Source organism: Corvus hawaiiensis, chromosome 2 (assembly GCF_020740725.1).
Source record: "Corvus hawaiiensis isolate bCorHaw1 chromosome 2, bCorHaw1.pri.cur, whole genome shotgun sequence".
NCBI lineage: Eukaryota > Metazoa > Chordata > Aves > Passeriformes > Corvidae > Corvus > Corvus hawaiiensis.
The window spans coordinates 51221526-51248341 of record NC_063214.1 but is presented as its reverse complement, the minus strand read 5'-3'; the positions used below and the strand labels follow the sequence as shown (position 1 = coordinate 51248341).

The following is a 26816-nucleotide window of genomic DNA, read 5'->3' as shown; positions in this document are numbered from 1 at the left end:
GGAATCCTGGAAGCAAGGTGTTAAATCGGAGGAAAAAAAAAAAAAAAGACTCAAATAGTGTGAAACAGATCTCCTGATGAAAAAATCCACACCTTTTACTCTTTTACTAGATCAACCTATGGAAAGCTTTGTCAGTCTGCAGTGCTTCATTAAGACTAATAGGAGACAAAAGTTTTGCATTAGAAACTGTCAAAAACAAACAAAGGTTTTCAGACAGGCAGGGAGTCTAATACATTATTCAACGACCAATAGCAATATCAAATACTATGTTTCAATTACAAGTTCATTACTTTTCACAAAGACCACAGTGTTACAAAGTTCTGAGTAGGTTTTTTTTAAAAGTAATCCCCACTGGACAGTGGACTAAAGCTAGCAGTCCATATTCTTGCAGTGGTAGCTACCTCCTCAACCCGGCCATTTAACAATTTAAACACTTTTTCCAGTGGACTCTATTATTTCTATCTTTATTATAATAGTTAATCACAACAGACAGAGGAAATAAAATAAGTGGGAAAATCCTCTGGAGAGACCAGCTTAGCAAAAAAACTAAGATTTCAATGCACATCAAGTAACTCCCACTGAGCTCAAAGGGAATCTCAGTCAATGAAGATGAATTCTGCTGCGTATCTCTAAGCAGAGATTTTTGTTATTTCAAGCAATAACATCTCATCTGGTTTTGTAGCTTGCTTTTTAGACTAATGTAACATCAATAACTGAACTCTTCTCCCACTGAAGCATTCTGTTACAGGCAAAAGTATTCTCGACTGAGTAGATCACAGAAAAATATTTATTAAGCTACCAGCAGAGCACCAAACAACAAATGAGACACTAAGGAAGAGCTACTGACATTATCTAGTAGAGGATTAAATGCTTTTGTAACTACAGCTACTGAAGATCAAATAGAAAGCAAACACTTCTTCCTCTGCAGTGCATGACATTACGGTGACAAAATGCTCATGTGAAGCTGAGGAAGAAAAAAATCATTACAGAATCTGTTATGTCATTTATGCTTTAAAATAATTTTGAAAAGAATGTTTTAAACATGCATTGTATGTTTTGTCTAACTATTCCCATCCTGTAGAAACACCTAATTCTACTCAGTATTGCTGAACATACAACTGTGGTATAACAAACAGCTTTGCTGTAAACAGACCTAGTATCTGGGGACAGTGATCCCTCGGAAGATGCTCCATGGTACACACTTTGAGACAACCTGTTGTCAGGTCTAAGCTCTTTGTCATATGCCATCATATTCCACTCCTGGCGTCTGTTCCTGGCTTTTCTAACCTTTTTCACCTCACGGGTGGTGCCATCTATACGCTTTTGCTCCTAATGCCAAACAAAAGAAATAAAGCATGCAAAGAGAGAGAAAAAAGGAAAGGAAAAAAGCTGGTTAAAATGCAGTTAGAGTGCATGAAAATAAGACCAGATTTATAGATGAAGCCAAGTCTTCATATAATTTCTCTGCACTGAAAATAAGAATATCTCCTTATGCTACAAACTTCATTAGCAGCAGGACTTTTGATTTGCCTTTGTTCTGTATGATACATGTGCTACTGTGATACCAATCTACTGGTTTTCGTAATGCAGAAATATGACCAATTTTAAAAGCCAGAAAGTTTAACTTCTTCTGACATCATGTCTTTTATTTAGACCCCCCTGAAGCACTTGTAATTTTATCTCCTGCAAATCAAACTTCTGAGAATGTTAAATAAGCTCAGGGTTATTCATTAGGGTCACAATCAAGAGGGCCTGGGGAAGTATGGAGAAGGACACACTTTCCTATTCCATAGTCTATGTGAAATTACTTTTGTTTAACTTCCTCTCCCTCCTTAAATATGATTAGCTACCGAAATTCCTCCTACTTTCTCCTCATCGTTGTTTCCCATTATCTTACATAAAAATAAATTACACTAATTCTCTCTGCAGTGAGCCAGTAACACCCAGGCCAGCAGTATATTACAGCTTGATAGGTTCATGGCAAACTTGTCTGCCTATATTTTTCAATATAACCCCAGGCTCAACCAATGTCAGTGTTTATGTTACTTATTTATCTTTACCTCACTGATAGTAAGATCTCCTAATATCGGGTCTCAATGCTTTCACACCTCAGAAATGTTGTCCTCACCTACTTCTGACTACTCAGTATGAATATAAAAATCATACTGGTGCTTCAGCACAAAAAATGAACAAGTTTGCTCAGTTCAGACTGAGAACGGTATTTATCTGCTACTCCTTTTCTCAGTATTCATGAGTTCATAGGGGTTTTTTTAATCAGCTCTAGAACCCACACCTTAGAATACATGTTTTTTCTATCAGTAGGTTGGCATTAGGCTTTTAGCTGCTAGAAAAATAGTTTCTCATGAAAGAACTATATTGCTATTCTGAGGATGCAGTCAATGAACTGTATTGAGAGAAGAGCTCGGTCAAACCCTGGCAGGCAAGCCTTTCCCTGGAATTTAGACCTGCAAAGTAGGGGATAAGAGTTGGAAAGCTAGCTCAACAAAAAGTGCATCACAGATGAACACAGGTTTTTTACTCCAACTGTAGAACAGCGCTGAGTAAATAATTCTGAAATAATATTTGGCATTACATAACTAACAAAAAACTACCAAATGGCTTATTTGCCCCTGTTTTGGATCTCTCGCTCATTCGTGCATGTTGCATGAGGGACCTGCTGATCCTGCTAACATTAAGAATGACAGGAAAGACTTCAACACCAAAATGTTTTGACAACTCTTGCTCATTCCTACAGTAAACAGATTTTTGGACTGATTTATGTTAAATAAAGATGATCATCTTGGTTCTTCATCAGTTCTCCCAAAATATTTTTCCTCCACAAACTTTTTAGAATCACACCCTTTTTACATTTGATAACCACTTCTTCACATCAAATTCTGCCAATATAGGATTTGGAGCAGAAAGGACACAGATTCAGTCATGCTTTATTTTAAATATATGAAGTTTTTCTAATTGCCATGATTGCATATATGCTTGTTAAAAACTTTACATCTGTCTTTTTCAATTACTTGCTACAACTGTTTTGGGTTTTTTTAATTTGTGACTTTTATCCTGATTCATTTATTAAGATTTTGTTACTGAGTCTTGTTAGATTTGAGGAGAAAGACCAAGTAAGCCTTTTGGTTCATCGAAAACGCTTAGTTTTATCTTCTTTCAGAACAATAATTTTGTCATTTAGGGGTCACAACTACATATTTCTTGCAAGATTCTAAATAAAATAAATATCCACCTTTTGATGCCACTGGGAAGACAATCATTTTTATACAATTCCTGTACAACCACGAGTGCTTACATGACTGCTTACAGTTACTGCTTACTATTTAAAAGGTTAAAGAGATCATTGGTTTTTTATGAAAAGGTAAATACATATGGATGTATATACAACAAAAAACAAACACAAAGCTTAGCTGGTTTTAATTGGATCAGATTTCAGCTGGATAGGTTGTTCCAGACCAGCATCTGTATGCATGCTAATGAATAAATACACTGGAATCCTTTTTACTCAAGCAGTACTAAACCCTACTGGTAGTGATTTTTTGATTGAATACTGTATCGATACATCTCTAAAACATTAAATGTCTTCCAAAACAGTGGGGCAGCCCTATTAGTAGCAGCTGACAAAGCTAAATATACCTCTAAGAGTAATTTTAAATTGTTCCAGTAGCAGTTTCATGCCCTTGACAATGGTGACAGCTCTAGCTTTACTACCCAGGGCAAAGATGACAAAGTTCTAGGAGAGCTGAAGCCTTTCTAGATAACTACAGTTTTAAATATTTCTCAGGAAATTAAAGGAATATTAAGAGGAGTTACTTTTTTTAAACCAAGTGTAATAGAAGCTATGGCAGACAAGTGGGTGCTGTAGATCAAGCCAGAAAACAGGTACATCATTGAAGTTGTCAGGAAATTATTTCAGCAAACACAAAACATATTAGAGCCTTCAAATAAGGTTGAGTTAATTTTAAGTTTGGTATTTGCATCAAGAATTAGCAAATGATATTACAAGCATCTTAATAAAGAATTAAGAGCTAGTAACAGAAAGTAGCTTCAGAAAGTATTTTCAATACTTTCAAACAACTGGAAGCAAGAGGCACAAATTTATAAAATCCTATCAAAACACAAGTAATCAAGAATGATTTCTGAGATACAAGTGTTCCAAATTTTAAAATTTTTACTTGTTTAAATAGCTAATTATTCTCAGATAAAAAGCAGGAACAATAAAAAGCAAATTAGAACAACTTTCCTTTGTTACAACTGCCCCACCTACAGTCATTCAATTCAGAATACTACTGATACATACCAAGTCAAAACTACATTGAACTCTCAGACACTGATCTACTGAAAGGAAAACAAACTGACTACACGGATTTTAAAGAATCAAAATTACAGTTTTCTTCAGAAAAAAGTTTACCTGAAGGAGCCAAATCAGAGGAAGCCAGTTAGAATTTTTCAATCAAAGTGTATACAGAAACAAAAAGCATGGTATTTGAGGCAAGAAAACTAAACTACTCACAAACCTCCTGCTGCAACAGCTTCAGCACTTAGGGCAAATTACCAAAATAATACTGGAAAACTGATTCTCTGGTGCAGGGACTCACTCAGATTTCACTGAGCACCTGAAAAATTGAGGCTAAAAACTAGCTGCATTTCATCAGCTGAGTAGGAGGGCACGTGGATGTCTAGCTTGTAATTTGCTAAACAATACACATTCATTTCACTTGCACAGTTCCTCAACATCTATCAAGTTTTGTGCTTCTGCAGAGTACGAATTGAGTAAAGAATTCTCATTTAATAGATTGAAAATTTAAGTTCAGCTACCAAATTGTTAACAAATGCTCTGGATTCTGCTATCATAAGGACAAGAACAAAAGAAAAAGGACATTTGGCTCAGCAACCTGTGGAACAAAGTGTGCCTGGGAGACATCTCACCCAAACCATCCTGCTCTCTAAGGGACCCAGATCATGAAATGCTCATTTGCAGACCATCTTCTGGAAAGCTAAAACTGAGATTTCTTCCTGTCACAAAGTGAATTGCATCCATGCAAACTCAAGTCTGTGCTGCTTTCTTCTTAGGTGGACTTGGCATATATTTAATCAAATCAAATAGAACTTCAGCTAGAATTTATCAAGGGGTATTTCTGTGATGTATGGCTATAATCCTACATGATTGGCATTGAGCATATTTGCATTTGGTTTGTAGACTGTAAGAAGACAATTAAAATCTACAAAAATATACCACGTATGGAAATAAGCAGGATGTGTTGCCCTAAGATAAAGTCTAAAGGCAACTTAAATACATAGTTTTGTAGAAATCATTCTAAAGGAATAAAGAAATGTTCAAGTCATTTTATAAACTGTTGTAAGAGCATCTGTATTTTTTCCTTTAAAACCAGAATGGAAAAAATGGGAAGTCAGAATGGAAAATGCTGTAATTCCAATTCCTTTCCTCTCCTATTACAATGTCTTTTTCTGGAGCACAACAAGGCCATTTTTCTGGGTACCAATAAGCAGATACTGGCAAAGGATTCAAGAAAGTATCTTGGAAGATAACTACAGTGCTCCTAAAATTCAATTTGCTGCCTTCTTAAAATAGACAGGATAAGCTATAAAAATGGAATGCTCTGAATCTACAGCCACACAAAGAGGAACAGTCTTTCCATGCACACAAACTAAGTATGACCTGGCAATTTTTATGCCTGGACAACTGCACACAAAATTGTAATGTACAAATGTGCTATTATGTTTCTGCTTTTACCTTTTGTCTCCTCTTTTCTTTTCGCTTATCTTCAGTATCTTGTAACATTTTTTCTTTCCAAAGATCAAAAAAATAGGAAGGATCGGTATAAAACTTCAATCCGTCTTTCTTATCATCCCTGGAAAAACAGCAGAAGAAAAGCTAAAAATACATTAATTAGTATGTTTTAAATACAGAAAACTTACCTTTGATGATCATCCAAGCCTCAAGCTGATCAATAACAACCCCTACTAACTGGATGTCCATAAACTAGTACCACCACTGTTTGCAGCAGCAGAAAAAGCACATCCTTCAGTCATAAAGCCTACAAATTTACCTTCCAATTAAAAATTCTTAAAAATTAAATACACTAGAAATGCTCTGATATACCATTCTTAAAAAATACATCTATTTATTGCAGATTGAATTTTATACAGACACCTCACAACGTAGTACCTCTCAAAAGTTGAAGAACACAGTAAAACCCTGTTGTCCACAACCCTTCAGACAAATTGCACTCATTTCATGAACAACAATAATGGAATTGGGAAAAGGAAACAGAAAACACAGTCCTGCTTGCTGCTCTTCTGTTCACCAGCAAGTAACCAGGAAAAGGAAGGGTACAGATTGTATGCACACCTGTGTTTATGTTGGGGACAAGAGGGAGAATAGTGAGAAGACAAAAGCAACAAATACAACTTTCTGGATAAAGACACCAAGGAAGCCAGTTTAGTGTATTAATTTTTTCACTTTTTTACATAATCAGTGGCCCATGTTCTCTGATTCCTGTGCTGCCATGTACAACTTGTCTTGAAATATGATGATTTTTGTTATGTATGACTTACAATTTTAAGTGTGTCAATAGCAATTTTTGTTTCCATGTACAAGGAAGTCCTTGAAAAATCAAATCTCAGTAATCAATATAGCATTTCCCTTCTGCTATAATTCACTGCATACAATTAGGAAATAAAGGGCCAAGTACAAGAATGTAAACAATCAATATTTCCTTACCTATAAGGTGAAAGAATATTCAGAGGTGGTGGTTTGTCACTTTGATTATAAATATCAGCCACCGGGTTCGGAATGCTGTTCTTTGAAACTACCTGCTGGTCTTGAACTGTTGAGCTCTTGAATGCTTTTTTCATGTTGATGTCCTGTAAGGATACTGTTAGAAACAGAAATACATTTACCACAGGTCCGAAACAAATGGAAGTGGATAAACAACATCCATTTTTCACTAATTATTTGAAATATTTTCAGCAAGATATAGAAAGACAGGTTTTTCCTTAGTGGACAATCCTGATATTTAAGTGCAAAGGCATGTAAGAATTACCACAATAAAACAGATTTAAGTCCCACTTGGTCCAGAACCTCACTTATAATAATGGGACCATGGACTGTGTCTTGGAAGATGATGCAAGAATGCTGTCACATGCAGATGTTCAACAACTTCCCGTTTTTATGAGGTTTATCATGGAGTTCTAACAGCAGAAAGACTGGCTTCAAGACTGAAAACACAAGGTCTGGTATTCCTCTAACACAGTGTGTTTTATAATTACACATGGTATCCATACACATTTAGCCCATTCTGAGTATAATTAAATTACAGCTGCAACAACCTCCTGTGAGAGAGAATTCCACTTACTTTACTCTCTTTCAACTTCTAAGTCTTCCCATATAATTGAACACTCCTTACTTTAAAGTTTTCCTCATGTCTCTACAGAGAGAAATACTTGCACTTCTCATACACAGCCCTGGGGTAAACCATACCAGGCTTTTCATTCTTCCTTTTCAAATGAAAGATTTAAGTTAGTTTTAATTGTTCCTTTCACTTTTATCAGGACTTTCTTTCACTCTTAAGTTTTCATGAGATGCAGCAATCATTGTTAGAGAAGACCCAGGTAAAGGCCAATCGCAATTTAAAAGTGGCAGTAAGCTCTTGATACCATCTTCCACTCCTAAGCACCCTGAAACACAGGTTTTAGACTGCAGTCGAACAGGATGCTGAAGTCTTCACTGGGTTGTCTACAATTACACTGACCTCTTCTGGATTTGATCCAAGTGTTTTATAGGAGTGCAAGCTGTAGGACTTGTGCAAACAAAATGCACTGGCTTAGTGTCTTTTTATTCCCACTGACACTTTATGTAATATTTCTTGCCCATTCATCTAATTTATTGAGTCTCAAGGACAAACTGTGAGAAATTTCACAAGGTAACTGAACAGTAATGGCCAAAAATGTAGTACAGTAAAGACCTGAAAAAAGAAAAAGGGATGAAATTTTGCACTGTTATCATTTGTCATGAGGGACACCAAATCCCACTCAGACTTCTCTGCCCAACTATTTTTGTTATCTGTGCTGAGGTCTTGCATCTGACTCCAAGAACTACTGAGTTTCTTCTGTAAGTTTTACAATAGCAAAAAATTAAAAATAGAATAATTCCTGTCTAGTAGTCGTTCCCCCATTCACATCATATGAAGTATGAAAACACCATTTTTGACAGTAGTTTCTATTTAAACCGGCCTGTAAGTATAAGGTTTTTCAGGCAGATTTTTTTAGATGTATGTATCTGAATTGTTTCATCCTTGTTTATAGGAAGACATTCAAAAGAGTAAAAAAAAACAAACCAACCTTTTTCTGGGGATTTTTAGAGGAAGTTATTTATATGCTTTTGAAAGCTTAACCTCAATTATTTTAATGTTTTTTTCAGCTGTAGTATTATGTATATTAAATATTTTTAAATACACTGTATTAGTCATAGCTAAGAATATATGAAATCACTGATGCAATCAAATCTGAAGGGCTTTTTAAAACAATGTTGCAATTGGCATTTTGCTTAAATGCTGAAGCTATCCAGAAACGTACTATTTCTGACAGTACAATGAATTATTATAGACTTCAACTTCTACAGTGAAATAGCTAAGAAAATCTACTACTGACACTAAGGTGACAGCAGTTTGTCTATACAGCTTATTAATATGAAGCATGATTAGCAATGCAAGAGTAACAACTGCTGTCAATTTAAAATAAACACTGATTAAATTCTCAGTCCATACACTAGTTTCCTCTTCCAATAGATTGCTTTTAATTATTCTCCAAACTCTGAAAACTACCTGGGTGGTACTGTATAACACTAATGAGACATTAATGAGGCACTTAAGAAAAAAAAAGAGGGGGGGGAAAAAAGAGGAAAAAAAAAAAAACAGTAGCAAAACCAAGATGAGAACTGCATATCACAAGCAGCATTAACTACTACTGAGTCAATATTACCCTATTGTCCTGATATAAAAAGCTTTTACATTTTAGTAAATGTCAGGAATCATCTAAACAGGAAGTATATGCAGTGGCTGGCTCAGACATGTAGCATGGAAGCCAAGATGCATGTTAACAGCTTCTAAAGCTAGACAGAGAAATGCTTTATCTACCCAAGTAAGTGCTTTCAAACAATATAATGATGTTACTTAAATCCTTTGGTTTTACTGTGTATTTATGAAGTGAATGACCAAGCGCAGAAGCAGGAAATATTTTTAAAGGAAATACAGTTTCTAGTGAGTAGAACCCCCTAAAAAATTTCACCTAGTTCATCCAAACAAAGTACCTTGTTTAGATACAGAGTATTTTAAGATCTTTGACGACCACAGAACAGATACTACTAATGTACGTGACTACCCTACCCTGAAATTAACAGGGACACCCAGTGTCTCAAACCTTTTCCAATATTCTGACTTACTTCCAGTAAGGTCTATATTTATTCATTTATGATTTACTACACTCAAAACCTCAAAGTTTTCCTTGTGAAAAAGGCAGCTTAATAGCTCCATTACTACAGGGGCTTCTTGACTCAAGAATATTTTTACTTGCTCTTCTAAAGTGATTATTCCCAGCTTGCCTTACTGAGACAACAAGATGAAATATCGGCACAGGATTACTTTGAAAAGACAGAGGTTATTGTGCAATTAAATACTGTTGTCTTGTCAACATCACTTCTGGCTCAATGCTTTCATGCAATTACCTACCCTCTTCCACTGTTGAATCCAGCTGGGTGACTTTGACAGCAAGGCGATCAATTCTGTCTTGGAGGGAATTTGCTCTGATGTAGAAGCTGTTGGCCTCATTAAACAATTCACCAAATATGTCTTCAGCATGTTTGCCTGTGTAAGAAAATAGACAAGGAAATCCCTTTGCTAGTGGCTTACAAAACACAAGACAAATGGCTTCAATATCATGAAGTATAATAAAACACAGTAGCTGTAGGATTAGAACAGCGCAGTTTGTCATGCAGCAAAATTTGGGGCAACAAATTTGTACAAAAATGTCAAAATACATCATAAATTCTGCCTGATTCTTCTGGACATCCTGGTTAGTAGTCATCTTAAAAACACAGGGAGACTTAAAAATTCTAATCCTTATGTAACTGAACTAGTGCCAACTGACAGACAACTAAGCATTAAAACCTGCCTCTGTGATGAAAAGGCCTAGAGTTACTGCAGTCCATAAAAGCTTCTGAAGTACATTTTGAAATTAAAATCTTGCAATCCGTAGTAGCTAAGATTTAATTTTAAGCATAAGCACAGGCCAACATCAAAATTAAAGCAGAGTGAAACAGATCAAAATCAGGATTCTCCTGCAAGGCAGCCCACTTATCTCTACAAATGCCGAGTGCGTATGTTGCTGTCCCTGGTGTCATTTGAGAGAGGGTCAGAGGGCACTGACCACATTTACCCATGGCCACACTGGACTTAGTGCACAACCTTTTCAGCCTCCCTTTCACATGCTGTATGTTCTCAGTCACTGTGAGAGTGGACAGTCCAGTCCAGATCACCAAATCACTGAATCAGTAAGGTTGAAAAAGACCTCTGAGATCACTGAGTCCAACCTATGACCAAACACCATCAGGGTCAACTAGACCATGGTATCAAGTGCCACATCCAGTCTTTCCTTAAACACCTCCAAGGGATGGTGACTCCACAATCTCCTGGGCAGCCCATTCCAATATCTAATCACACTTTCTGTGAAGAAATTCCTCCTAATGTCCAACCTAAACCTCTCCTGGAACAACTTAAGACTATGTCTCTCATCCTGTCACTTGTTCCCTGGGAGAAGAGGCCAACACCCAGCAGGCTACATCCTCCTTTCAGGCGGTTGTAGAGAGTGATAAGGTCTCCCCTGAGCCTCCTTTTCTCCAGGCTGAACACCCCCAGCTCCCTCAGCTGCTCCTCACAGACTTGTGCTCCAGACCCTTCACCTGCTTTGTTGCCCTTCTCTGAACCCGCTCCAGCACATCAATGTCCTTCCTGAATTGAGAGGCCCAGAACTGGACACAGTACTCCAAAGTGTGACCTCACCAGTGCCTAGTACAGATCTGAAGCCTCAGGCCCTTCCCTAAAAGTGCTACAGTGGACAGAAGGTGCCACATGATAAACCAAATCCCTCCTTGATGCACAGATCATTGTGCATGGCCCTTCCTTTCCCAGTCCTCCCACAGAACTAGGCATACTCATCCACAGTTTGACTCTCTTTATGCCCCAGTCCACAACTCTCCTCCACTCCAGATCACTGGTTCCAGATCCACAATTTAATACTTTGCCTGCCCCCGAACTTCCCCTACAAATTTCAGATTCCACCCAAACTCATTGCTCCCACTCACTGAACTGATGGTCCTGCCTACCCAGACACTGCTATTTCATTTAAGATGTCTCCCTCTACAATTTCTGCAGCCAAACACCTTCAAGAAATCCTTGTAAAAAGAAAAGTCCTGCCTCCTGCATTTAACCACACTTTTTAAACAAAAATAAATGTTAAACCCCTGCTTCTGAATTAAGTTCGTCTTGTTATGACCTGTATCAGGAAAAGAGCTGACATGGGGGGGCAAAGTAAAACTATCTCATAGTTGGAAGAATATGGAATATGCATTAACCACTTAAATGACAATGACTTCCAAAAGAACAGTCATTATTGACATTCAAAGTAGGGTCCAACAACCAACCTTAATACTTAACAAAGAAAAGTAAAAATACAATGAAAATTTCAGTTAAGATCCCATCCTTAGACAGTAATTCAATGTAAAAAAAATGGCCACCTTTAGGAAGTCAACAGGACAATCTGCCCCTTTCTTGGATCACTTACATGGGTGGGGGGGGAGGAAACAACAACTAGACTAAAACATTTTTGGAAAACAGTTTGCGAATCACAAAAGAAGAAGTGATTGCCTTCAAATGGAGGATTTTACCAATAATAGTTTTCATTACTATGTGTAAGATCAGCCAATAACTAACCCAAAATGTTAAAGATATGCCAGTGTATGCAAGCTCTGCTTCATATATATGTGGAAGGTGGGTAAGAAAGCTATGCTGTCTACCTGCTCCTAATCTCCTCCCCCAACAAAAGTCACACACAACCACAGAACAGCTGAAGTTCAAAATCATCTGGTCCAATTCCCTGCTCAAAGCACAATGAAACAAAGCAGGTTGCCAATGGACTCTGATCAGCTGGGTTTTGAACGCTTGCAAGGATGGAGGCTCCACAAGTCTTCTGGGCTACCCATGCCAGTGTTCAACCACCTTCACACTTAAAATGTTCTCTAAGTGCTTCCCAGCAGCTAGCTGAAATTCACTTATAATCCCCACTTGATTTAGTTGCTTCAAATGAAGATGTTATTCCAAGCTATGGAAAAAATAAGCTTTTCAGCTCTTCAACTAAATAAAGCAGTTATTACATTCTTCAGCCACCAGCATTCAGAGCTCAATCAATTTTAATAGATGTTAAGTTTATGTTAATATATTGAAATCAGCCTGCTGAGGGAGGACTGCCACATTCTAGGATTAAACACATCAGCCCTAGAGAAGTCAAGGAGATGGATGCTTGTCAGTTACCTTTCAGAAGGCAAAGTGGGAACATATTTCTTTAATATTTGATTTTTTTTTAAACACTTGCTAGCCTAGAACACGTGGAAGACAGATTGTCAATCTCCTGTCTGTGAAAACAGTGACATAGTAAAGCAGTATTGGACACACTGTTGTGATTAATCTGATGCAGTAAGTTTTAGAAATAAAGTAATACTTCAAGTGTTTGCTATGTTGCCATCTTTTACATTAGATTTTTAACAAAACAGAAACAAGCAGGAAAAAAAAACCTATCTGAAATTGCAAGCATATATCTTTCAATTTAAGAGCTGATTTTGGTACTCTAAGACAATAATTTTAAAACATTAGGTGTTGCCCAACATGTGGACAACCTACCCATTAATTTAAAAATCCACCAAGAAATTATGCAGTCTTTCCTTCTAAGGTTCCCTCCAACTATAGAAGACAGTGATTTCACCCACCCATTTGTAACTGGATTAACTAGAAACATTAGAATCATGCTTTCCTCCTCCTCTTTTTTTAAAGATGCAAAAGTGGTAGGCTGTTACTGACTAGGTCTTGATTCTGATCTCCTTTCTCACAATACCACTAGCAAGATACGTAACGGCAAAAAAGCAACCTTTCCAACCCAGCCTGATTCAGCAGTACTACAGAGGGTAGTGACATGGATGCACTGTGCTCAGGCCTGCATGAAAACCAGTGAAACTGAGCCAATGGCCAATCTACCCAGGAAAATACCAAAGGGCAAGTTGGTGGCTGCTCTTCTCTGCATGAAAGAGAAACTCTTCCAAGTCTCCACAGATTACACTTCCTCCACGGTACTTACAGGTACAGCCTGCAAATGCTCCCTGTCCTTCCCCTCCAGTAGATTCTCTCCTCCCAAGTGGAGGTGAATCCCCTAGACAAGATTCTGCCTTACATAAAAGTGCACAGTTTCATACAGAATGCTGCTCACTCTGCCTGTGCTCCAAGACAGCTGGCTGGAAACAAACCCAAATCTGAAACATAATACAGAAAAAGCTCTCCTGAGAGCACATTCCCTTTGGATAGGAACTTGTTAACATCTCCTGAAAAAAACAGAGGTAAAAGCATGCCAAATATGTATGCAACAGTACAGACCTGCCAGTTTTTAAAATCCACACTGAATTCACAGTGCAACACCAAAAAAAACCCAGTGTGACTGCAAGATAGACCTGAAGTTGCTCACTCTATGCCTCAAGCTGTGGAAACACCAGCCAGCTCTGATGTTGTCAGCAGGACATACTACTTCAGCTCCAGCACAGCATTTTTCTATGATCATTTCCTTGCTCCCAGCTGGCTCAAAAGACAGGCAAAGCAAATGCTGTCTGCACAATAAACCCTCTGCAAACATGACATTTTTCAGACTGTGGATGAGAATGGTGATACATTTCACTTGTTAAATACCATGTATTCATCTGTTAAGACTAAGGACACATCATTTATTTGCACAGATCTTTAACCTGACACTAACAACTTTAGGGGCTGTCTACAAAGACTTCAGATGACCCTAGAAATCCACTAAGGGAAAACTGCAAGATATGGATGTAAGTAGTCAGTTCCTCAGCAACAATCATAAGAGGATGTAAACAGGCAGTGTAACAGATTAGCTGCAAGACCAAATCTGGATAAATGAAAGCTGTACACATTCCTAGCAAGTCAGACAAGTAGAAAGTGTATTATCTACACTTGGACAATCATTGCACGATACCAAAATGAGGTCTTAGCATGTATCCTTTAGTGTAACTAGAACATTAGCCATTCTTCTAACTTTTCTGAAACTTAAGGATGTCACTACTGTGCAACTGCCTGAGAAAACAGTAAATGAAACTCAGTACAAACACAAATGAACTCTAAATAACTTTAGACACTAAATCATCAGCTGCTGTTCAAGAAAGACCACAGGATAGCTTGGAAGCTTATCTGAAAATAGTACCTCAATGCTTAGCAACAATCAAAATTCTACAAATTTTTAGGGAAATAATGACAAAACAGAGAAAGTCTGTTTTGAATATTATCTGAAGTCCTCAACACTCCACCTTAAAAAACTCACAATATATCGTAACTTACATATCCAAAGCAGAAATAACAGTGATCAGAAAAACAAAATGGTTTCTATTCGAGAAGATCACTAACAGATCAGGACACTTCAACCTGGAAAAATATCACCAGGAGAACAGGATAAACACTTTATAAAATAACAAATTATTATGGAAATGCACAGGATGAAAGCACCTTTCATTATTTTGTATTACACCAGAACGAGAAGGTATCAAAAGGAAGAAACAGGTCAACTTCTATTGTGGGACATTCTGCCACAGGTCACTGGCCACGAAAAAGCTGCAATCCCTATTTCAACAGATCTAAGCAACACCACAGGTGACAGTTTTACAAGTGCTCATTACATAGGATGATTCAGATGGACCTCCAGCTCAGAAAAATCGCTAAATCACTGACTACTGAAAAGAGGAAATGCTGCGTTTCTTGTCCTCTTTCCCTAAGCACTTTTTTCTATCATCATAAACTGAACACCAGTGGGCCCCATAGTCTGAGCTCCATACAGACTCCCAGTCTTAAACCACTTCCATTTACAAAGTGAAGCAACTGATGAAGCAGTAATTTCTTTTCTAGGACCAGCGTTATCAGCACAAACAACAGCTGCTGATTGTTAAACACTGTCTGAAAAACATCTCTTATCCCTTTCATTAAAAATATTGTTCATCTTGCAAACACTCCAGTCATGCTTCTAGAATTGCTAGTGGTGGTGTCACCTGACAGGTGTGGTGTGTAGGCTACTCTGTACAGAGCTGATGTTAGCCTGCCTCAATGGTAGCCTGCAGGCTTGTTCAGCAAATGGCATCCTTTCAATGTGCTTAATTTCATTCATATGAATTGAGCACACACATATATATAAAAGAGGAAACTTAAGAAATATTAGCACATTACGAAAAACTAAGATTTCAGTCGAATGTGTCATTTGATGCCAGGAGGCAGAAGAGTTTGCTGGCTCAATCCTGTAATACTGCAAGGCAAGAAGAACTCAAGTGCTAGTCTTGTTTCTTGCACTAATTTCTCTCACCTTAGAAGTAAGTTCTGGTTTTCTATGCTCCAGTTTTTTGGTTGGGGCTTTTTTTGGTGGTGTTTTTTGGGTTTTTTTAAATTTGTTTTTGGGATTTTTTTGCTTGTTTGGTTTTTTGCTAATTTGCTTTTTGGAGTGGGGTTTGGGGGTGGGGGGAGGGTTGGGTTGGGCTTTTTGCTTCTTGAATAAACTCCAAAATACAGAAGAGCATAAAAGCAATGAAATAGCATATTACTACAATACATAAGTGGTAATGTCCCATACCATAATTTTGCTATTTAAAACAATCCATCTTAAAGTTTTTCATCTCTTCAGTTTTTCATCATTAATCAAATACTTACAGGAAGTTACAGATACTTACTTAAGCTGCTTAGCTGGCGTATGATAGCAGCAAGGGTGCTATTTGTTACACATTCCAGTTCACTTGTAATTCCCTCTGGCAGAGCTCCTCGGCAGAGATGCCGTGGTTCAATGTTCCTTTTCACCAAAGGCATGGCTCACAGTCTGGAATTTACAAACAAATACATATGACGTTTACAAAAACGAAATTAAGAGCTCTGAATCAGTGTAGCACACATTCAGGCTTTTTTCTCCAGAAAACACTTCACCATTTTTCTTTTAAAGCCCTTGCTTCAGCCTTCCCACTGTAAGATCCTGTACAATTCCTACCGAGGCACTGGAGTTCTGCACTCATGCCAGAATATGACAAGAGCACTGCAGGACAGCAGAGAATACAGGCAATATAGGTAATATAGGTAATGTAGGCTTTTGGCCTTGGATTTGGTGTAAGATTTACTGTATGCACAGACTTGTGCTGCAGTTCCAGAATCACTGGACTTCAGTGCACATTTGCATTTATAAAAAAACTGGCAGTCCCCACAGGAGTGGCAAGAAAGGTCGCTGTCTGGAGCAAGCTGGCATCCTGCCTTGGCAACTGGCCACCAACAGACCAATCAAGGACTGCAGCCCCCTGACTACGTCAGACACCGACCTACCCCAGCTCTGACAGTTTTCAGTAAAAATGATAAATTCATCTGACACGTAAGGGCAAGTGCCTCTCAGAAACAGGCTGCATGAGGAAGAAGATGGTTTTCCACAGGTGGTGCTGTATGGCATTCTGAATGGGGTAAGGGCATGAACTGAACAGCTTCTGGGAACAGGCCAGATGCAGGAAGACATTTATCTGAGAAAACGAAGGTTGTCAGAACTGGTTTTCTTGGAAAAATGAAACAAATGAAGATGGTGCCTTGGTTCCAGCCCAGACCAAGGGGAGGGACCAAGACATTGTGTTATTTGATACCATCTCACATCATTGCCAGGGGCAGGGAAAAGGGATTCCTCTCTCATTTCTAAGAAGCAGGGCGTTCCTCTACAGTCAGGAACAACCTGGCTGTGGTCAAGGCAGGCTCTGCAGTGACCATTTTTGCACATTAATCATTCTCTCTTTTTATATTCTTTTCTTACAAATAGTGCTGCTGCTACTGTTTGTTTTCTTATCTCATTGCTGTTTCCAGTAAATTGTTCTTATCTCAAGCTGTGATCTTTGCTTTTTGTGCATCCAGTTCTCCTCTCTGGCCACCCAGGGGGTGAAGGGCAGAGGGGGAAAAGGGGGAGAAGATGAGCGAGGGAGTGACAGTGTGGTTTGGAAAGTCTCGGGGGGGGGGGGGGGGGGGAAGAACTAAATTGCAGAGTACCATTCCTAAACCACGACAGATGGGGAAAATGGGGAAAACAAATACAAAAAGAGATCTCAAAGCATCACAAAAGGGCACAATGGCATAGAAAACACTGTCCTACAGAGAGCAGCTTTGAGAGCAAGGATGCCCATGTGAGACAGAATTCTCCCAAAAGGGAAGCAATATAAAACAAAAACATCTAAAGCAGTTTTCTTTAAAATGACATTAACACAACAGTCAACTTGATTACATTTTTAACATCAAAAATTCAATGTCCATGTACTGCTCATGAATAATATGCCATGTGGCATCGAAATTTTCTGGAACATGAAGTTTCATTATTACCAAGGACATAGTTCATTTGGGAAAGACTTAGCTGAAAATTTCATTTTTACTGTACTAAAGCAATTAAAGTAGCCTTTCAATTTCTCTAATTAAAATCACATTAGTAAATTAAAAGATCTCTTTGCCTTTCATATGTTGCACAGTAATTTTTGTAATGACTTCCTGCCCAAAGATTTAAAATATTTTATTCTCAAGAACATTTCTAAAAGCTTAACAACTTTAATGAACAAAAAGCAAATTATTTAGCTGTAAGACTATTTCAGAACAGGTCAGGAAGGAACAGGCTTGTGACTTCTAAGCAGTAGTCTTGAATTATATTTTACGTCTTTCTTAATATGAGACAGTTTGAGTATGCCAAAATTTAAGGTTAGCTGAGTTTGCTAAATTTTACACAACACATCAGAGGTAACAGAGGAACGATTTTTATATTTGATAAAAAAACTTCCTGTTTTCTGTTCTATATTTTTGTATTCCTTTACAAAGAGATGCATTTCAAAATATTACTTCATATCCATTGCAAACATTTTTCTGAACTTGATCAAAAATAAATCAAAACTGGAAATTCACTGTTACTGAAAAGCAACATCTAGCACCAACACTCTGCAAACAGGCTAGTGCATTGTAGCTATGAAATAAAAGTCATTATGAGGAATTCTTTCACTGTAATTTAAATGCTACAGTGAAAATACATTTCATATAAACATAATTTGTAAGAAATAAATTAATAGAAGCATAAATTAGTGCTAAATGAAATTTTTATATGAGAAGGCCACCAGAATAAAGCCTGTTTTTCCCATGGCTTTCTGTCTAGCATTCTCAGAGCTGCCCCCCCCCCCCCCCCTTACCTTTTGCAGTTCACCCAACTTCCTCACTAGCCCACACAACACACTGGGCCCAGTGGGAAGCTAGCTGCAGACTGCCCAGCTAATTGTCTGCTACATCTTGAAACACCTACCACACTGAGTACAATCAGAATGCCTTCCACCAGGAGCTCTTAAATTTAAGTCCCTTCTCCATATAATCTTCTTTCTTGCCTGTAAAAGCTAATTTAAAGAAAACTACAACTTCAGTTTGAGCTTTTCATTTTCTTGTCACTTCCTGATGAAATGGTCCAGTGTGTTCAAGAGCTACCAGGAGAGTGACAGACCAACCCAAGAAATCCCATTTCTCTAAAGAGCAGGCTAAAGCACACACCAGGGCTGAGGGTAAGGGAAAATAAACAACCTTCATATTTGAATGCATGATTTAAATTATTATGTAGCAACCCCATTTCAGACTGAAGTTCAATTCCAAAAGGTAAACTGAACACTGATGAGTAAATATATGCAACAAATTAAGCAATCCACTACCTGCTCCTGATCAGAGGAAAAGAAAAAAAGAAATCTGCAACTGCAATAAGTTTCTTCTAATTTAAAAACTTCACCTAACTGAATTAAACACTTACAGACTTATTCAGACACTAACCCATTACTAAGAAAAAAACTTGTGTCCTTACTACTAAAGCACAACCACCTTTTTCTTCACCACACACAACTCAGATGAACGTAATATTTTTTAAGAAAATGCATGAGAAGTGAGGCTAAGTTAATTTCAAAATCTATGTAACAAGAGGTTAGGCAAGAAATCAAGACAAAATAGGCCTCTGAATTACAGGGTCTTCATGAGACACAGCCTGACCGAAGGGAGTGTGTTACCAGGAGCAGAAAACAAGAATTTGCAACGGCAATTCCACTGCCTTCCACATTCATCTTTCACCTGTTTTGAGTCGCATTTAGTCTCAGTTTCTTCCTAGACAAGATAGTCACTGTGATGTCACTATATATAGTAAACACACTGGCATTTAGAAATCATATTCAATTTTGCAATACAGAGGTTTAATAACTTCTCTTCTCTTCTGTCGTGGTTTAACCCCAGCCAACAGCCAAGCCCCACACAGTTGCTCACTCCCTACCCCACCAGCTGGATCAGTGTGAGAATCAAAAGAGTAAAAGACAGAAAACTCATGGGATAAGGTAAAGACAGTTTAATGGGGAAAGCAAAACCTGCCCATGAAAGCAAAGCACAAGAATTAATTCACTGCTTCCCACGGGCAGGCAGGTGTTCAGCCATCTCCAGAAGAGCAGGGCCCCATCACACATAACAGTGACTTGGGAAGTCAAAGAATTGCAAACATCCCCCCTTTCTTTCTCCTTCTTATCCCCACTTTATACACTATGACACCAAATGGTCTGGAATGTTCACCTGGTCATTTTGGGTCACCTGTCCCAGCTGTGTCTCCTCCCAATCTCCCAAGCATCCCCAATATTCTCCTTGCCAATGCCGAAGTACAATAAGCAGAAAAGGCCATGGCTTTTTGCCATGCTAAGCAATAACATCTCTAGTTTATCAGCCCTGGGTTGAGCACAAATCCAAAACACAGCTCCCTACTAGCCCCTGTGGAAAAAAAATAACTCTACCCCAGCCCATACCAGAACACCTTCCACCCACAAATAATTGAAAACTCTAATGCAAATAAATTATTATTTTCAAAAATTGTGTCAGTGCAGTAGATTGGTCCCAATCCTAAGTTTGTAATTTTTTTACTCATTTTACCCCAGCTAAGCACACACTGAAACCAGAGACTTACAGTTTGGATAAACAGGTTCATCACCACTGTGAGGCCATCTATGCCTGACAGCCGCCTTTAAACCATCAGCGGCATCTAGCACAAGAGATGAAGAATCTAGAAAGATGCTATATTGCACATATACAACTGGCTGAAGTGGAAATGTATGAGACATTAGTGTCAGACCAGAAAGAGGAGGCAAAAGGGGAGAGAAGAAAAACTATGAGGGTGAGATGTCGCTTAACATCTCACTAAACCCATGCGTGCCTCATTGGACATGGATCAGATGCGACATCTGGCTGGACTGAACTATGACTGAGTACAGACGGACACTGCTCTCCAAACCCTCCAGGCATCAGCAACTCGATTTCCACACGCATTCTGAAAGGACAGGACATCAAAAGCTTGAATTAGCTTAGATCAACCCATTAAAATTCAGATTTTGCATCCTTCCTCAGTATTCTCATCTCCCTTTCTCTTCTTTCTCTCTCCCCCTCCCATAACAACTTGCATAACAACTCCATAACAATTTGCCTTTTGTCTTAAAATTAGAAGGCACTTATCCCAGTAGTCACTGCTGTAGAGGCAAGAGTGGCACAGAAAGACTTAATCAAAGCATTTTTGCTTTTCTTTGCATGCTTCCCCCACAGCCACAGAAGTACCACTCCAGGTCTACTCAGACCACCTTCCCCTGGACAGCAGCTGTTAAACTGCATGCAAGAAGTCTGACACTGCCTTTGCAAGTCAGATTCTTAAAAAATTATGTAGAAAGCAGATGTACAGTAACAAACTTGAAAGATGACAAACACCATGTGCAATCTTTCCAAACAACAGCAGAGCACAGCTATTACAAGAGACAAGCTGGGTTTTTCAAATACTTGAGCTACTGGCAAAAACCTGAAGTACCAGCTGTCCCCCAAACCTGCCTTTTATCCTTTCACATCCCCAAAAAGGCACTGCAATTTACACGCGTGCTAAAAATATGTACCTGAATTTCATGGTTCTTTATTTTAAGTTCTTTACATATTCACTAATACCACAAAACAAATTCCAGTTCATTACACAGCCCCTCTACTTGTGAATGTTTACTTATTACATTTTCTCAAAGACACTGTACAATGCCTTTTTTTAAGCTCTTCAGAGGTTTCTTCTTACATCCTCCAGTAAAATATGACAAAGCTGAACATTTTAGCACAAAAAACAGCTTACTATGCATCAATTCTAAATTCTCCCTGAATATAGTCTATTCTTTTCAGAGAGCTTTAGAGCTTTCCATTGATGAATCTCCCAGACCGCTATAAAAAGAGAACACACCATAATTCTCCTTCTATGGAGAAGAAAAACGAGATGGACTGAATACGCAGCTTGCCATGAGTAATGTACCAGATGGGATTCCATTCAAGATTAAGCACCTAAATTTGTATGAATACATCTATATGAGCTCAGCAGAAGCCCAAAGAACAACCAAATCCCTGCATCTCCTGATAGATACAAGAATGACACGGTGAGCTCAAACACCTCATGTGTAAGCTTTGATAGGCACTCACCTGAATTTCAGTGTCTGAATCTAGAACTGCATTTCACCTCATCAAAACCAGAGAAATACTGTCAGTTTCCTCACCTCAAGGCACACAATCAAGTTACACTACGTCCTAATCACAGTCTCCATGTCTAGGGCATTTCAACATTTAAAACTTTTACAGACTGTTAAGTTTTCCCATATCTAATGTCCTAACAATCAATTCAACACACAGTTTCCATCTCTGAATGGCATCCAATTTGGTAATATTGACCATTTTCCTGTTCAAGTTCGTAATTCTAGATAGCCTGCCATCACTCACCTTCAAGATTCATGTATGTACTAAATTGGAATAGAAAGGAAAGCAGAAAGATGAAAGACCCCAAGCACCAGGTTTGGAGATGCTCTCCCATCCCCATATTTTTTTTTCCCTGTGGAAGTGCCATTGTCACAGATCTCCATGTCCTCCAAAGGATCTTCATCCTTCCCAAGACAAAAGGAAAGGGCTACATGGAGTGCAAATACTGCTATCCCTCTTATCCTAATGGAAGGAAAGGAATAAATGTGCCTTTAATGCATGCTCCTTTCTGGTTTTTCCTTATTCCAGATGACTGAGAACCTGATGTTCATGAACCTTTCCTACTTGTCATCGCTGAATGTTATTTACTACCTGATCAGTAATGACAAGTTAAAAACAAATAAACCATAAGTAGCATATATTCTGGAAGCTATTGAATTCAAGATTCGTCTAACATCATTCATCTGTACTTTTAAAAGTTTTGTGGGGTTTTTTTAACTGGCTTCACTCTAACAAGAATCTGAATCCACATTTTGTATACTACAAAACAATACAGACTATTTAGTCATCAGTTATTGTTTAATAGTGCTCTCTATTACCCCAGAATTTTTTATCAAAAGGCATACAAACAAGACTAATTTTTAATAGTTTCTTCTAGCTATTCAAGTTCCATCAGGTATGCCATTCCTCTCTCAGCCACATTACTATGTAACGAGTATCAAAACAAAATATGGTTTTACTAAACCACAATCATGCTTTAAGTACCAAGTACTTTACTTTTATTAGAGCTACCCCAATCTAAGGGATGGTGTATTTTTTAGTTAATATACCATTTTTATTATGTTTTACGTGATTTTTAATGCAACTCTCTTCATTTTGATAGGAGTTTGCTGATGCAAGGGCAGACTTTTGATACAAATATACACAAGGTCTAATAGGATTCTATTTCCTAAGGATAACTAAAAATCAAGAACATTTCTTATCCACAACAAACATCTTTCAACAATACATGTAAAGTGAAATGCCTAGAAAATGTCCTCCTCACTACAATTTAATATATAGCCAATTCTATCACCATTGGTTGCACAGATCTTCCTCCTGATTACCAGGTCTACATGAAAGGAATGACAGTCAAGGTTGGAACAAAAGCAGGTTTTTTTCTCCTCAGTATCAGATCACCACTTCTGATCTTCCTCTCACATCATACCAATCTAAGTATTAGCAATGATGAAATGGGCACAGAAATCCCTAAAGCTATTTCGTTTCTTTAACAGAGCTCTTTAATGTCTGTTGCAATGAAATGTTCCTGAAGGTTCACCAACTCGGATGGTTGTTTTGTTTTCTTTTCTTTATTTGGCACAGTTTTTGTCTGTGCTGAGATCTTCGGGGCAGATTTTATGGTCCACTGATATTATGAAGGAAATCAAGACATTAAGCAACGAAAAGAGAAAGGACAACAGGGGAAGGGATGGTGATTAGTTTTGCTTATCTACAATCTAAAATTTTATGGATGTACACTCTCCTAGTCAACCTTCCACATCTCCAAAAAACGTGTAAGAAGCAGAACAACAGCTACCTCTGCTAACACAGTGGGCCTGACACACGGAAGTCTGCAGAACCTTTAAAAGGCGAACGCATTAATTCAGGAATTTCCACCAATTAAAAGGTTGGGAGAGAAAAAGGTAAACAGATCTTCACAGTAGTGAACACTTACAGGTACTTTAAATTTAGTTCTCAGTACTTCACATTAACTATGAAGATGCACAGAAAAGATAACATTCACAAATGCAGGAAAGAAGAGGCCCTGAGGATGATCCAATCTAAAATTAAGTAGCTATTTCCTCCTTGACACTACATACTGTAATATAAAAGGCTTCAAAATATTATTAACAACTATGAAGTCAGAAATTGCTGTATTTTCTCTACAGCTTCCAGGATGAGTACTCTGGGGTCTTTCCCCCTTTGTTCTACAACCCCATGTTTGCATTACCTGTCCACTGTAGCTAAAGATGATCCTTGGGCACCTGCCATTCTCCGATAGTGTCAAAGCTCTCATCAATTTCTGCTTAAAGTAAGAGTCCCTCCATGAAGAAAAGAAGACTGGGGTACCACTTCAAAGTTATTGCATTAACTTCTTCCTCCCAACAGAACTGTACCATTGCAAAGCCACAATCCCAAGAATATTTTTTCCCATTCACAATACTTTTCACCACAGTTTCTAAGAAAATAAAAAGCTTATCATCATGAAGTACATACAGACAGATTATGATGAAGTTTCATCTCCTGCTCCAAAATAAGGGATCACATACATGTCACCCAATTAAATGGCTTCATCATTGTTCAAGGAAGAAATAAAGGTATTTCACACTCTGCTAATGAAGCCACTTAACTGAATGTTAACACCAATTTATCTCTATTTAGTATGCAACTTTTCTCACCCAACTGCAATATACGTATGGAATATAGAATGTATTTCCTGTATTAAATTCTCACTGTTCAAATTAATGGACTTTGCCATTTATACTCACAGCATTTTTTCCACTGCCCAGCATGCAAAAATCTTTGCCAGCAAATTACACTGGATTTTTTTACTCCTGTCACTTAAATATTTATACTTTTTAAACATGCCTTATCATTTTCATGAAAATACAGGAAAAGCATATACACAGAATATTTTTCACATTGAAGTACATTTTTTTTAAACACAAATATTTACTTAATTCCATCACCTCATTTCTTCACAGAATAAGTTTTTCCCAGAACATCTATGCATATCCCTCAACTAGTTTTACCCTCACTTATTTTTCTCATGCTTATCTTTACTCTGAAAACAGATGAAAGCTGAGATCTTGGGTTGTGTCACTTTCTTCTGATTACCTTCTCCCTTAGAACAGCTTACGGCACTACAGTAGTAGTTTCAGACTTTAAGCATCTCCTTTTCAAATAGCCTTCCTGAATCTGTTTCAGGTTTCCATACCTTAAAATTCTCTCAGTTGAAAGAAACACAAAACAATGTAACAAATACGCTGTGGTACCGCTGAACCTGTGTGTTAAGCTTAGAAATACAATTTCTTCTTCACTGACACATTCTAGTCTTCCTTGACACACAATGTTACTCAGCTATCTATTCAGAAATAGATTTGCTTACCTGAAATCTAACAGAAGTTCACAGAGTGCACAATACAATAGCTTGCTGTACTGAATCCAATCACTCTGCCAGTATCAGATCCACCCACCCTTTTCTACTCATTCTGTATCAGAATACAGATGATCCAGGGCACCTTCACACATGACTAGAGTCTCTTGCTTCTAGACCACAAGCTGTCCTTTCTCTAACCAAAATTTTGTTCATTAAGCCAAAACACTAATTACACTTTCTCTCAAAAGATGCAAGGCTAAAGGGTACTAAAGGAACCCAACTGAGTAAACTGAAAGACATCAACACACGGTATACCTGTTGCTGTAAAAAAGAAAAATTCAGGGTAAAAAAATAAAGTTCATGAAGAGCATGAACTGAAAAACCCTGGAAAACATGTACAGAAGTTTTTTCACAAATAAGTAAATTTTAATCTGTTTTAACAGAATGCTATTACCTGACACAGTGCTTAATGGTAAAAGGTGGCTAGTCACATCAATACAGCTGAATGGGGAAAAAGTTGGTTTCTGCCTGTATGGGTCTAAGTCCAGACTGACTACCATTAAATTTATTAATTGTTCTATATAAATCACATTTTCTCTTCTGCCTTCTTTCCATAGCCATGTGAATGATCTTAGCACACAGGGGATCATGAGACCTCACATTGTTTCTTTCCGCTGAACAAACAGCAACCAGTTTAAAGTATCAACAAAAGATGCCGACACGTTAATCTTGTTCTTAGCGTGATGGCTGCTCATCCTGCTCACAGTCCCTTCCAGATGGCTCGGTGTGAAAGGGATGGTGGGATGGGGAACAAGGAATATTCCATGCTGTTCTGAACATCTGTTCCACTGCATTCATACATTTCAAAAAAACAATAAAAACCTTACTGCCACTATCAATTTTACTATGTCAACCTAATACTGCTAGACTAACACCAAATACAGTGTAAATGTTATGCATGCACAAGAGAAAGGAAAAAATGTCTTTTCAAATCATGTAAGAGCCCCTTGTTTCATTTTTGCTATCTTAAGAACGGACTTGTTTCAATCACAAAGTACTTATGCTGCACTGAAAACACGGTTTTCTTCCATATGACCTTTCTGTATTATACCCCCAGAATTTATTATCGTCCCTTCTGCTGTTCAAGCAAACAGAATTGAACTGAGTCACCATTTGTTTCCCTTTGGTTTTATTACTTGTCTTTACTGCAAAGGTGCACACTATGCATTTGCTGGAGCTTGTTTAAATTTTATTTGTCCAGTTTGGCACAGCAGCTAAAAAACATTTTGCTTGTGCATATAAAGAAATAGCGGTAGCCTTTTGTTTTTTAAGTGGAGTTGAAAGAAACGAAAATATAAATACCTTACTACAGTATACTGTCTACCTCTCAAGAGACATTTACCTTTTAAAAATAACACTTCTTTCTTGAAAAGAAGCACCCAGCCAGAACTAGGAGAAACTCAGAACAGAGTTAAGAAAGAGGAGGAAACAATGCTTTGTCCTACAGCACAGGAAAGAAGACT

At 37.9% G+C, this 26816-nt stretch overlaps 1 protein-coding gene across 4 annotated transcripts in view; it reads right to left on the bottom strand.

The window, feature by feature from the left end:
• WASF3 (WASP family member 3) overlaps nucleotides 1-26816 on the bottom strand; it is a 65769-nt gene that overhangs the window by 6816 nt on the left and 32137 nt on the right. For 3 of the 4 annotated variants that reach the window (XM_048294938.1, XM_048294939.1, XM_048294937.1), the window contains 5 exons: nucleotides 16073-16215; nucleotides 9768-9902; nucleotides 6764-6917; nucleotides 5774-5891; nucleotides 1154-1329 (listed from right to left, as the gene is read on the bottom strand). In XM_048294938.1, the coding sequence (XP_048150895.1) occupies nucleotides 1154-1329; nucleotides 5774-5891; nucleotides 6764-6917; nucleotides 9768-9902; nucleotides 16073-16205 (716 nt within the window). In that variant the 5' untranslated portion in view covers nucleotides 16206-16215. The remainder of the gene's footprint in view (nucleotides 1-1153; nucleotides 1330-5773; nucleotides 5892-6763; nucleotides 6918-9767; nucleotides 9903-16072; nucleotides 16216-26816) is intronic. The other variant, XM_048294941.1, reaches the window with a different exon arrangement.